Below are 14,086 nucleotides of genomic sequence, written 5' to 3'. Positions count from 1 at the left end.
TTCTCATCCAAATCATTAGTATAGATGACAAGTAACAATGGCCCCAGCACCGACCCCTGGGGCACACCACTAGTCACAGACCTCCAGTCTGAGAAACATCCTTCTAGCGTCACCCTGTTTCCTACCATCCAGCCAATTTTGTATCCAGTTTGCTAACTCTCCTTGGATGCCTTACCATCTAACCTTCCAGAGTACCCTACCATGTGGAACCTTATCAAAAGCCTTACAGACTATGTCTACCGCCCTACCCTCATCAACCTTTCTCGTCACTTCATTAAAAAAAAACCCCAATCAAATTTGTAAGGTAAGATCTCCCGTGCATGAAGCCATGTTGTCTACCCCTAATCAACCCCTTCCTTTCCAAATGCAAGTATATCTAATCCCTTGGAATGCCTTCCAGCAACTTATCTACCATGGATGTTAGGTAACTGGTGTATAATTACCAGGTCTATCCTTGCTGTCCTTCCTTAATAAAGGCACATTTGCTATCCTCCAGTCTTTTGGCACCTTGCCAGGAAGTGGATCATGATATAAGTCAGCATTTGGCACTAATTTGAAGGTGGGTCTGTCAAGCCTTCAGGGATTTGGCTAATGCACTCTGAACCTTGCATAGCTGAATGTGCTCAGTAGCACAGAGACACCCCATCACCCCCACAGTCACTGTTTAAAGAGATCATCATCTACTCGCAACTTGGTTAGGGTTTGATTTTTTTTTTGCCATTTCAAACATTCTGCAAGTATTTTTTGCTTCCTAGGTTCTTGAAAGCTGCTAAAATCTATGTAGAGTGCAATCTCTATTGCTGAAGGCCTTTGTCTTCATTTTAAGGGTTTAGTGCAAGTCTGTTGAATTCAGACATTGGGGATGGACACTAATAGACATTCCCCTTGCAATTAAGTCTGGTAGGGAGGAGGACAGAAGCTGCTGGGCAAGGCACATGCAGCTGGGTTCTCAGCACAGCTGTACACAGCAGTTGGGGCAGGTAGAGTTTGCCCAGTTTTCCAGAACAGTTACCCCTTTCATCTTGTCTTTTATCTTGTTTCTTCTGTGCACACTCCCTCTGCAACTTAAAACATGTTTAATTTATGGCTTTTCCTAGTTCTGAAGAGAGGTCACTAATCTGAAATGTCTCCATAGTTGCTGCTTGATTTACTGAGTATTTACAGCATCTTCTGTTTTACTTCAGATTTCCAGCATCTGCACTTTTTTGCTTTTGAACTTCAGAGACATTAACAGGATGGATGATGAGCGGCTGCTTCCTCTCGTTGGAAGATAGTCCTGGGATAAGGAATCCACCATTTAGCAGTAATTGAGGGCAAAATCCTTAATATGGAAGATTGTAGATTTTTTTTAAAGAATTTCTCGACTTTGAATTCTGTGACTGTGTAGTGTATGAGTATATTTGAGGCCAAGGTTGACAAATTCTTGAATGTTTCTTCATATGCAGAAGGTATGGGAACTGGGGAGGAAAGAAAGTTTGAGGTACAGAATCTACATTGACCTTCTTGACTGGGGTCATTCTATTTCCTCTATTTGGTTTAGAATAGCAAATGTTGTTCCTTTGTTTAAGAAGAGCAATAGAGGTAAACAAGGAAATTATAGGCCTGGGACTTTACATCAGTAGTAGGGAAATTATTGGAGAAGATTCTTTGAGATAGGATCTACTCATATCCAGAAAAGCATGGACTTGTTAGGGATAGTCAGCATGGCTTTGTGCGAGGGAGGTCACGTCTTATAACGATTGAGATTTTTGAGGAGGTGACGAAGATGATGAGGATGGGGCAGTGGATATTGCTCACACGGACTTCAATAAATCACTCAACGAGGTCCTTCGTTGTAGGCTGATCCAAAAGACTAAGGCACGTGGGAGCCATGGAGACTTGATAGATTGTATTCAAAGTTGGCTTGGCTATAGAAAACAGTAGTGGTGGAGAAGTGTTATTCTGACTGGAGGTCTGTGACCAGTGGTGTTCTGCAGGGATCATTGCTTTGGACATCTGTTGTGATATATGTAAATGATTTGGAAGAAAATGTAAGCGGGTTGATTAGTAGATTTGCAGGAGATGCAAAAAATGGTGAAGTTGTGGATAGTGAGCAAGGTTGTTAAAGGATACAGCTGGATATAGACCAATTGGAAAAAAGAGCAGAGAAATGGCAGATGGAGTTGAATCAGAGATGTGTAAAGTGTTGTGCTTTGGTAGATCAAATGTAAGGGGAAAATGCACAGTAAATGGCAGGACCTTTAGGAGCATTGATGTACGGAGGATCTTGGGGTGTATGTCTCTAGCTCCCTGAGAATGGCCATTTAGGAAGATAGGGTTGTAAAGAAGGAATACAGCATTCTTGCCTTGATTGGTCAAGGCAGTGAATATTACAAAGTTGGGAAGTTGTATTGCAGCTGTACAAAACTTTGATTAGGCCACATTTGGAGTAGTGTATGCAGTTTTGGTTGTCCCATTATAGGAACGATGTAAAAGCTATAGCGATGGTATGGAAGAAGTTCACCTGGGTGTTGCGTGGATTAGAGAGTATTAGCTAAAAGGAGAGGTTGAACAAATTGGATTGTTTTATCTGCATTGGGGGATGACCTGATAAAAGTCTGTAAAATTATGAGAAGGGTAGATAGTCTTTTCCCAGGGTGGAAATGTCAAATACCAGGGGACATGGCTTTAAGGTGAGGGGGGAAAGTTTAAAGGAGATTTACGAGGCAAGTTTTTTATGCAAAGAGTGGTGAGTGCCTGGAACATGCTGCCGGGGAGGTGGTGGAAGCAAATACAATAACAGCATTTAAGAGACATTTAGACAGTTACATGAACAGACAAGGAATGGAGGGAATAGGCCCATGTGCAGGCAGATGTGCAATTTAAATTGGCATCATGGTCGGCATGGACGTTGTGGGCCAAAGAGCCTGTTCCTGTGCTGTACTCTTCTGTTTTCTATGTATGATGCTATTTCCTGATGTAACCATATCAGTTCTGATTGCATTGTTTTCCATGGGTGCAAACCATTAAACGATATGAAGCCAAAGAGCCATAAAGTGCTAAAAAGAGTCCTTCAGGCCACTGAGTCCGTGCTGGTCATCAGGGATCCATTTATAATAATCCTGAATCAATCCTATTTTGTTCTCCCCGCATTTCCATCAACAACTGCTAGATTCTACCACTTGCTTGCAGATTAGGGGCAATTTATGATGCCCAATTAGGGCACGCCGGCGACTCTACTTTGTTAGAAGCTTGAGGAGATTCAGTATGTCACCAAAGACTCTTACAAATTTCTATAGATAAATAGTGGTGAGCATTCTGACTGGTTGCATCACAGGCTGGTATGGAGGCTCCAATGCACAGGATCGCAAGAGGCTGCAGAGGGTTGTAGACTCAGCCAGATCCATCACAGAGATAACCCTCCTCACCATCGAGAACATCTTCAAGAGGCAGTGCCTCAAGAAGGCAGTATCCACCACTAAGGACCCTCAACATCTGGGGCATGCCCTTTTCTCATTACTACCATTGTGGAGGAGATACAGGATCCTGAAGACCCACAATCAACAATTCAGAAGCAACTTCTTTCCTTCCGCCTTTAGATTTCTGAATGGTCCATGAATCCATGAACACTACCTCATTGTTTTTTTTGCACTATATATTTATTTTGTAATTTATATTAATTTCATGCCTTTACACTGTACCGCTGCTGCAAAACAACAAATTTCACATCATCTAAGTCAGTGATAATTTTAATTCTGATGGGAAGTTGGGGTTGAACTGGGTCACTGGAGCTGTAAGGCAACTGCACAGTTAGGTGTGCTACTGTCCCAATTCCTCAGAATTTGCTGAAATGCCACCCTACATACAAGAACATTGAATTTTCTTTTTTTCTTCCAAAGTGAATGGAGCTGAAGGTTTCATTTTTCTGGCTAGCACATCTCCAGTCTTGCAATTTGAATGTCAGAGCATGTCAGATAGTAGATTAGGGATGATTGGATTTAGACTACAATGCAGCCATTATAATTATTAATTAATGATTCTAACCAAAGTGGATCTCTTGTGGTAATTTGTGGAAGCAGGTTATTGCTGAGGTACATAACAGAGTGAACAAGCAGGGTTTTATTTTCTTAAAAACTAATGTATATTTTTGTTTCCACCAGAAACATTCACAAAACCAGGTGAACTTTGCAGTGATTTTAATATATTTTGGCTAAGAAAGATTTGGATCTCAGATTTTCTCTTGATTCAATCTTGATACATTTGTAGTATGTTAAATACAAAGTTTTGTGATGTAGTACAAGTCTGGACCAGAACAGAGCATGGTTCCTGTTTTTCTTCTCCAAGCTCTGAGCCTGAGAGGTCTAACAAAATAATTTATTGTTTAAAAAGAATGGTTTATTGGGCAAAATTATAAGTAGTTTGAGGAGTGGTATATCAGTATTTATCAGAAGGACAAAATAGTTGCTTACACACAAGTGAAGGAGTCTTTCACTGATGTAGTGAGCATATTTGGAATTTTTTTTCATAAAGTGCTAGTTTATTTTAATTAAGTGTAAATTGTTGTCATTAGATGTTGCAAATATAGTTATTCATAGTATATAAAGAAGATCCAAGTCATCATCTGTCCTACACACTTTGCTTATTATTTGCTGTGTTTCTGTACTAATGTATACGTCAACGTTATTTGTTCTTTTACATATTTTTAGACAAATATTGCATTTCCTTTGCTAGGAAAGCTGTTTTCTTTGCATTTGTATGAAAACATTAGTAAATAAGTTTGAATAAAATGATAATAGGGAGCTCTAGTTAACCAAAAGATCAACATCAGTGCAAAAAGAGAAGGTTGCATTGGAAATAAGAAGACATCACATAGAAACTGGGACATTTGTCAGTAATCTTGTGTTGTTTGAGTTCCAAAGGGATAACTAAGTTTCTCAGCTAATTCAGGAATTGACACAAAATCTACAAAAAAAAAGAATAACATGAAAATTATAATGAGAATGTTACATTGAGCTTGTAAATGGTTCATGGCTTCCTTGGGAATTTCTGCAGAAGTCATATGTATGTTTAAGAAGACCCTCTACCTGAAGCCAAAGAACACGACAGAGATTTTTCAGTAATTAGTTTCCAGGAATAGTAGGAGTATTTGGCTGAGTTGGATGAGACGGCTTTCCGTGCCCAAGAGATTTGAGTGAGAAATAGTGATTCCAACATCTTGGCAGGTGCACTTCAGTTTTTCACCCATGAAAGGAGAAAAAATGGTGATTGTGAGACATCTAAAAATAGAGATGAAGGAGCATTTAAGCAAATTGTCAGCAGCAGGATGATTTTAACTAAGTGTTTGGCAGTTTAGAGACAGCAGAAGATGCCACATTCAAGGAATGTGAGGAAATGGTGGGTACAATGGGACATAGATAATTAGTTCCCACTATAAATATAACTTTCTTATTTGAAGGTGAAATATGCTCCTCCTCTGCTATTCATATCATTTGCAGTTACCACTGTTTTCAGTGTCTTTTATGGTTTGTTGTTTGCTTGGGTAGACTAGTTTAAACACATATAGAGTTGCAAACATAAGAGGTCTTATTTGTAAATATTTATTTGTTTTGCGATAAATATCTCCACCATACTAGATGAATTGAAATTTCAAGTGATTTTGGAGGTGCCAATATCTTCATGGTTAACTTTCCATGGTTACGGAGCACTGGGCATGATTTGCATTGACAAAACTTTTATTCTTGTTCATGGGATTCAAATGGAATGATCACCCACTTACTCATGTCATGCCTAGCACAAAGGATTGTGATTGTTGGAGGTTAGTCCTTTCAGCCCTTGGGCATTGTTGCAAGTGCCTGCTTGATAGTGTCCTAGGCTTATTTCAGTTGTCTGATCAGTGATCTTCCCTTCAACATGAGTCCTCACAACAGTGGGGATTGTCTTGGGTTATTGATAAATGTTCAGTATACAACGGTATACAACGTCCCAGAAATGAAGAGGAGAAACTTAACTGGACCAGCCATATAAACATTATGGCTTTCAGATTAGGTCAAGGATTGAATATCTGTAATCCAGCAGCACTCTTGTGGCTTGAGTTTATCAAGGACAAAGCAGCTTGCTTGATTGGTGTCCAGTTCACTATCCTGTACATTCACTATCAGCACCACTGACACGCTGTGGCTGCAGTGTCTACTTTCCATAAAATGCGGTTTACTTCTCTACCTGTGCCCTCCACCACCTTGAAGGACAAAGGCTGCAAATAGACCATCGTGAAATCTATCACTCTGCCTTCATTGTCACTAGATCAAAACCCTCCACCTTTATAACCCAATGGGAAAAACGCCTACAATAAAAATTGGAGAAATACGGATAGCAAAATTGAATCCTCTTGTAACTGAACAAAGGGCTTTTTTCAATTTAGAATTAAAAAAATGTGTTTTTTTTGTTGAGCTGTTTGTCTAGAGTGGGATGGGTTAAGTTTAGAATAGCAGTTCTTCTTCAAAGCACCTTAAAAGGGTAACTGTTAGTCATGTTAAATATTACTTCTGGCAACAACACCAGCATGTGATGATACATCCCCATATATGGATACACAAAGAAAGTACTACTTCGTTCTTGGCCTGCTCCTGGATATATTATGTTGAATGTAATGTGCAAAGCTAGTTCTTTGTAGCCACATCAAGAACACCTGTTCATGTCTTTAGAGTGTAGTATAAACAAATGTGAGTTGAATTAGAATTAAGGCAAGAAATTCAGCTTTGTTGTAGGGTGTGTCTGAAAGATTTTATTCAATGGGAGAAGATCTTGTAATGGCACCCTCTGGATGCCACTCCGGCCCCAGCCACCTCCAGGCTGGGGCCCATTTAAAACAAAAAAAAATCCAGTCCTAATGAAGATACTTGATCCTAAAGGCCGACTGTCCATTTCCCTCCATAGAAGCTGCCTAACCTGCTGAGTTCCTCCAGCATTTTGTGTATTGCAATGGCAAGTGACAATTTTATTGAAATTAAATTATGAAATATTATTTGCAAGGACATTTCGTTCAAAATTTGTGTATCTGCAGAATAGAAATGTAAATCCTCAAGAAAATTAAAATAGAATTTGAAGTTTTCTAATAGCAAGCTTTGCTTGTGAAATGTTCTGTATTGTAAATGGCATGTTTGCATTTTAATAAATGCAAATTACAGAGTGCATCATATTTACATATTGCACTGTAGCAGCCATTATCCCTTAAGCAATAACTTCTCTAATCATAACTACCTGCATTTCAGCTTTTGCCAGACCAACTGGTTTTGCTCCTGGAATTTCTGTTGGAGATGAAGTCCCTGTCTTCCCAAACACTGCAGAGGTTACAGAAGCAATATTGCCTAAGGGAGCAGGATGCAGAGGTAATTCATTTACTGGCCTACTGAACTGTTTTGTCAACAATTGCTAAACTATGCCAGAAGGGAAAAAATGAAGATCACACAGCTTAAAACAGCAGCTGCGTATTAATTTAAGCCAGAGTGATCAACATGCTCCCATATTTTTAAACCTAATGGGAGGGAGGGTTTTTTGGAATTCTGTAATTTTTTTTTTGCAGAGTGAATTTTTTTACCTGGAGAGAAACTTGTAACATTGTGATGGCCTGTATTTTAACTGCCAATGGCAAAGTGATCTGGCAATCTTCATGGCATGGATTTTCCCTTTGCTGGTTTTAATTTTGATCTAGTATCAGCTACAGGAACATCTCTGGTTCAGCAGAGGTGGTGTCATCATGCGCAGTTATCAGCTAAACCCATTGAGGAATCCTCAGCGCAGACCAGGAAGTTACAAGCAGGATATATTATTTCATGTCTCATAGTTTTTACGAGAAAAAGCATATACCTAGGTTTTGGTAGAAGCTGAAATATCATAAACTTTTAAAAAAAACAAAAGAGATAAAACATTTTTATCATGGAATTAAAAAAAAATGGACTTTCCATAAATATAACTTGTTTCAGAACCAGAAAGTTTGTTCATTGTTAGTTAGTTTGGCTTTAAAACGTCATTTATATTTCATTCAGCAAGATTTAACTTTTTTACAGATCTTTTTATGAGAACAATGCATAAAATGTTGAAGTTCCCATCAGTTCATTAATTTCAGTAGATTTCCATATGAAAGTAAGGACTTTACCATCACACTTCATAAAGGTATTGTTGATAGCAACATTTATGTTTGGAAACTTATGCATATGCTATCAGTTTTGTAGTTTATTGATGGTAAATGTTGTAATTTATCCTATACTTAAATCTTACAAAGTGGCTGATTTCTCTTATTAATGCTACATGTGTTATATAATACATGGAGTAAAGATATTTAAAATCAGTCTTGAACATTCAAGATTGAAAACAGGAAGCACTTTTTTGATACAGTTCTAGAAACCTCTCTCCTAAAGGCATCAAAAACTGAGCCAAATAAAATCTTCAGGGCTGAGATCAACAGAATTTTATTATGTAGAAAATCACTTTGTATGGATCAGTTAAATTCCAGGTCAGCCATAACCTAATTAAATGGTGGAAGAAGCTTGAGAGGCTGATTATGAACTCTTGTTTGAATGCATCAACTACACAAATGGCATTCCTGATGATTATTGAATGTCTGTGACAAAGATGCACCCATTTTAAATTGTACTGCCGTAAAAACATCCAGGGCAATTATTTTGCACTTAATGCAATTGAGCAACGTGGGACGCTTGGAATCTGCACAATGGAGTACCCTCTAGGGCTAGGGCTTATCTTATTATTTTTCTGATGGAGAAGGAGCTCAAACTATGGTATATAGGTTAGAGTTGCTCATCTTCCTTATCTACCATAGTCCCAATAGTTGTGCTTGTGTCAGTTATATTATTTTAAAAGTAAAAGTTGTATTAATGAGATCTAAGAACATTACTACTACATTGCAGTTGTGAAATAACAGAGCTCATAGTGTAATTATTATTTTGCAAGAGTAAGGGAATTTGGACAGTATTTTTCTTGTTGTTCTGTTCTTTGATGTCCAATACTGAGCTCTCAATTGCACCAGAAAATAAGACCTGAAATATGTTATGCCTGTATGAATTGTATGGAAACTTCTCATTTCATAATCTAACATTGTTTCCCATAAAAAATATAGTTATTCCAATTTAATCCTATCCTTGCTAAGTACACCTGAAAGAATAAGAAATATCTTGGTTTCAGTAATTTTACTGATGTAATATAATTTATGCTATCCTGCTAAACTTTCTTTTTAATGCTGGATTAAAAGCCAGAACTTTAAGGTTAAAAACTAAATAGTAATATTAAAAATGAAAATTACTATTGAGAACTTTTAAGTATAATCGAATAGGGTAAATAGATCAACAATCCATCGTATGAAAAGCCTCTGGTTGGATATATGAATCTGATGATTTTTTTGTGCACTTTTACTTCCTAATAATTGTTAATTAAGAGGTTCTGTATCAAAGAAGTCGGCTTGCTTGTGTAGTTCTATAACTATTTGGTTGGGCTGATTGCATGCTGTGCATGTTTAGCATTGTACCTAATAGAATCTAGACATCTAGTAGATCTACTGCAAATTCATCCTTAGCTAGTTTAGTGTCATTCATGCATTATGTTTGTTATAATCAACTACCATTTTTCTTTTAGCTGTGCATTGTCCCTTGTATCTGTTTTCTCACTGATGATAATTCCTCCAAAGTTCATGTAATATTTCAAAATAATCTTTTCCAACAACTTCATTAATTTTGATCAGTATTTCATAGACATTCTGTGTGCATTTTGAATGCCAGTAGCAGTTGATGCATTGAAAAGTTAGAGAAAGTGCTGTGTTCATTCTGTTTATTAAATGCTCTTCCAGCTGTGGATATGTTTCCTGTTTTGCAGTACAGAATCCAGTCAGAGTTTCCAAATTTATAATAAAAAAGGAAGGGAAAAAATAAATATTTAAAAATCATTCTGTTATTGAATCTGTCTGTTGTTCATTTGTATTTTTTTTTAATTTTTGATTTCCAGCATGGGTGTTAGTTTATCTAATGAAGTATAATTTCTACATGCTGACTGATCAAGTCGTATATGGAGATTTAGTATTCAAATACTTCGAAGATATCTCATACACACAAAAAAACAATTTGATTTAGGAAAAGGTCATTCAAACAAGAAATCTCATCTTTCTGATATGTTGGATTTCCCATCCCATTGTATTTCAAAAATATGTATATATTTAAATCTGTAACCTTTTTATGTAGGCTCTTTTAAACACAAATCAATCCTTTCCCTGCTGATGTTCTCAAGTTCCATTCTTCTAATTTGTATACATGTCTTGTTCTTTGAATTTCTGTGAGTATTTTGCAATAATGTACACTTTATTGATATCATTTCATTCTGTCTATGCAGAGGAAATCTTCCCCCTTTGTCTATCAAAAATAACAAAGTTTGTCTATCAGAGTTTAAGCTCTCATCTTTTATATAGTATGTATTTTATACTTGGTATCAATCCTATGATATTTTATGATATATGCCTTAAGTGTAAATTATTGAACAAAAAATAGATTTTATGTTGTTGATCTGAACTGAATATAATGTTTTCAAAGCTGTCTTTTGATAAAGCATTTTGTAGTTAGAAAAAGGAAAATGAAAGAACCCAAAAGAAACTGCAGGTTTTTTTTATTTTCATTTGCTTGTTATCAACATGTCTGAATTAGGTGATGTGCAAAAAAATCCTGTGCTGATAAAGCCCATAAAAAGCCCATCTTATAACCCTTCATTTGATCCTCAGACTCTAAATGAAGAATCTCACAGCAGGTCAGATAAAGCAGCACTGTCACCGGGTTTGTGTCTGCACTTTTCATATGGGTATCCTGTGAGTAGTAAAGAATGTCCTGAGAGCACATCAAGCAATTTTTCTACAATCCGCATTATACACCACAGATAATAGGTATTATTCAACCCCGAGTCATCTTTGCATTCATTGATCATTGTGATTAAACTTTGCTTCATTAGGATCTGTAATTTTCTTGACTACCTGACTTTTCTGCTAGTTTTGAAAACAGAAACACTCAAATTTAGAAGCACAAGATCCTAACAACTACAAATCATTTGAAAATAAAAATAGAGAATGTAAAAAGGAGGGAGACATAGCTTTTTTAAAAATATAGTCTTGGAAAAAATACCTTAAGCATTCTGTTCCTGCTCTACAGTTTTCCATTTATATAATTATTTCAATAGTTTATGATCAAATTAGTACAGTAGCTAGAGTTAGCTTTAAGTTTAAACACCTCCAAGCTAAGGTCAAGATCAGAATGGACTATTGAAGAGCACTGAAACAAATTTGCTGAGCATTACACATTGCAACAATTTGTTAAATTAATGAATGAAAAATAGCCTTCAAGGAAGTCTTTAATAATTTTCATCAGTTGCCAGATGCTGTTTTGGTCTAGGTACTTGGCTTGTCTGGCGGTGAACATCCTATTTACAAAGATTTTCCCCCAATGGAGCTGATGCAGTATCTGCGAATTGCTGCTAGATATCTTTTTGATTAATAAAGTATATAATAAAATAGTAATACTGAATAACCCTGCCGTAATTTACTTTTATTTTAAAATATTAAATATAATAACTTTTGTATCATTTTGCAAATGCAAATTAATCTTTAATCAAGTACAGTAAAAATAATGGCTTTGAGCAGCTGAAATCAATCCTGAACCAATATTTGAAAAGTTATAATTTGTTTTGCATTTGTTCTTGGGTATATGGATCACTAACACAAACATTGCTGTCCATCCCTAAGTGCCCCTGAACTGAGGAGGCAGTTAAGACTGCCACGTTGGTCTCTCTGGACCCATATATAGGTCAGATTCAATAAGGATGGCAGATTTCCTTCTCTGAAGTATGTTAATGAACTGAGTATTTTTAAAACTATCCAGTTTATTATTAAATAAAACTAATTTTTAATTCCATATTTTAATTATTTGAATGCGTTTGCTTTCTCTTAAATTCTTAAATATTCTTGGCTGGCTGTTATAAAGTTTTGCTTATTTTCCAGGTGCGCCATCGTTGGTGTGAGCTGATTATTAAGCATAAGCTCAAAGTGGCATACAGGGATTTGATTGATTTTCTGAAACAGGATCAGGTACACTGAATATACCTTTGAATAAGAAATTATGTAGAAATAATTACATAGAAAAGAAAGTCTTGCTGGATTGTAAATTTTTTAAAAAAGCTCGCAGTTTGTAAAATTTCTTCTTAAAATTTCTGCTGAAATTAATACTAATAATGAAGCAATAAAACTTAGTATATGTTAAGGCTATCCTTGCATTGTAATAGTATCCTACTTCAATATTACATTTGTAAAATGAAAATGAAATTTGTAAATTAAAGTTCGTAAGCACTTACGTTCATCTTGTAAACCTTTTCATCTATTATATTTTCTGTCTCATCTGTTTTCACTCTGAAAGTTCATCTGTTAAGTTTTTATGTTTGTAATATTTCCTTAATTGATCAGTTCACTCTATTCAACCTGGTCGGTACCACCTTATTGGGGAAAAATAATTTTTATAAACTCGCTGCATTTTGTTTACCTGTTTGCATCCCCTTCCTTCCAAAGTTGAGAATTATATACTTTTGCAGATGGAAACCATGTTGTAAATATTGGCTGACAATTGGCTAAAACAATTTCAAAAAGCTTCTCTTTTAACATTGATTCCCAGAACTTTATTTGTTACCACATCAACATTTAGGGTATGACTTGATTTTATCTTCAAAAAGGTCTTGCTTGCCAAAACAAGAATGCATAAAGAGGAATGATTTATCTTCAGCATAGTACTTGGCTTTTGATTACATCATCGTGAATGGACTTTAGATTGTGAGGTCAATACACTGATTTTTCTTGTTTTACAGTTCTTGTGGATGCACCAATTTTGTCCTAAGAATTATGGCTAATATTCTTGTAGACAAAGGATAATAAGAAATTAGAGGACAAAAAAATTGAGTAAATCATTAGGCATATAGGAAAAGAAATATTCAAGTGTAAAATTTGCAAGTGTATTTGTAGAAAAATGCACAAGTCTTTCACTTAGATAATGGAAAATATTGAAATCTTCAGATCAGATTTGTAGTCCTTGAAATATGTTGCCACTTAGCTTGATGGTTCGAACTGTGGAAAATCAATCAAATTATTAAGAAAGCAATTTCAGATCATTTGCAGATAGTAAAGCCAATGATGCAAAAACTGAATGGACTCGCAAGCAGTAAGTGGTACTCCACAGATTTACTGGAATTCACGAAGAAAATGTGAGTAAGCAGATGAAATTAGTAGACTTGGCTATGTCCAACACTTTGTACTGGATAACACGGGCAGTTACTTGGCCAAAAGGTGATCGTTAGATTTCTGTTCTTTGGGCAGAGTGTTAGAGGCAAAAATCTCAATCAGTTGCTAGATTGAAGGTGCCTTCTAATAAGTGACACTTCTCTTTTCTCAAGAGAAGAGATCCTGTTTCACCCTCGGCAATAACCCTTCCTTTCTGTTGTTCAAGTAAATATATTTTGTACTTCCTCCAGTCTTTACGTCCTTCTAATAATATATAGACCAGAAATGTTTACAATACTTCCAAATGTGGTCTAATCATAGTTCTCTGCAGTTTTAATATAGCTTCACGGCTTTTTTAGTCTTTTGTGTGCCTTCAAGATGAGAAATTCTCATAACAGCTTTAGTTTCACGTCCCATTTATTAGTCCAGAACCCTGCCAGAGTGTATCTAAGATATCACCCTGAAATCTGAGTCCGTAAGGTTGTTAGACGTGTCCTGTGGTCTGATCAGGGATTCCAGTCACAGCCATATGATAAGATAAGATATCTTTACTAGTCACATGTACATCGAAACCGAAATGCATCTTTTGCGTAGTGTTCTGGGGGCAGCCCGCAAGTGTCGTCACACTTCCGGCGCCAACATAGTATGCCCACAACTTCCTAACCTGTACGTCTTTGGAATGTGGGAGGAAACCAGAGCACCCGGAGGAAACCCACACAGTCACGGGAAGAACGTACAAACTCCTTACAGACAGCAGCTGGAATTGAACCCAGGTCGCTAGCGCTGTAATAGCGTTACGCTAATCGC

At 36.5% G+C, this 14,086-nt stretch overlaps 1 protein-coding gene across 8 annotated transcripts in view; it reads left to right on the top strand.

Annotated features, from left to right (window-relative positions):
- The window catches only part of aopep (aminopeptidase O (putative)), a 175,007-nt gene that overhangs the window by 145,369 nt on the left and 15,552 nt on the right, over window positions 1-14,086 (top strand). For 6 of the 8 annotated variants that reach the window (XR_007956689.1, XM_052020423.1, XM_052020421.1 and 3 more), the window contains 2 exons: window positions 7,248-7,364; window positions 12,017-12,103. Coding sequence is in view for 7 of the 8 variants with exons in the window: in XM_052020423.1 (XP_051876383.1) it covers window positions 7,248-7,364; window positions 12,017-12,103 (204 nt within the window). In the remaining variant the exon portion in view is untranslated. Of the gene's footprint in view, window positions 1-7,247; window positions 7,365-8,042; window positions 8,140-12,016; window positions 12,104-14,086 lie in introns of those variants that run through there. The other 2 variants (XM_052020424.1, XM_052020422.1) reach the window with 2 other exon arrangements.

Source organism: Pristis pectinata, chromosome 7, assembly GCF_009764475.1.
Source record: "Pristis pectinata isolate sPriPec2 chromosome 7, sPriPec2.1.pri, whole genome shotgun sequence".
Lineage (NCBI taxonomy): Eukaryota > Metazoa > Chordata > Chondrichthyes > Rhinopristiformes > Pristidae > Pristis > Pristis pectinata.
Note: the sequence above shows the minus strand (reverse complement) of the source record. Positions and strands in the feature narration are given on the sequence as shown.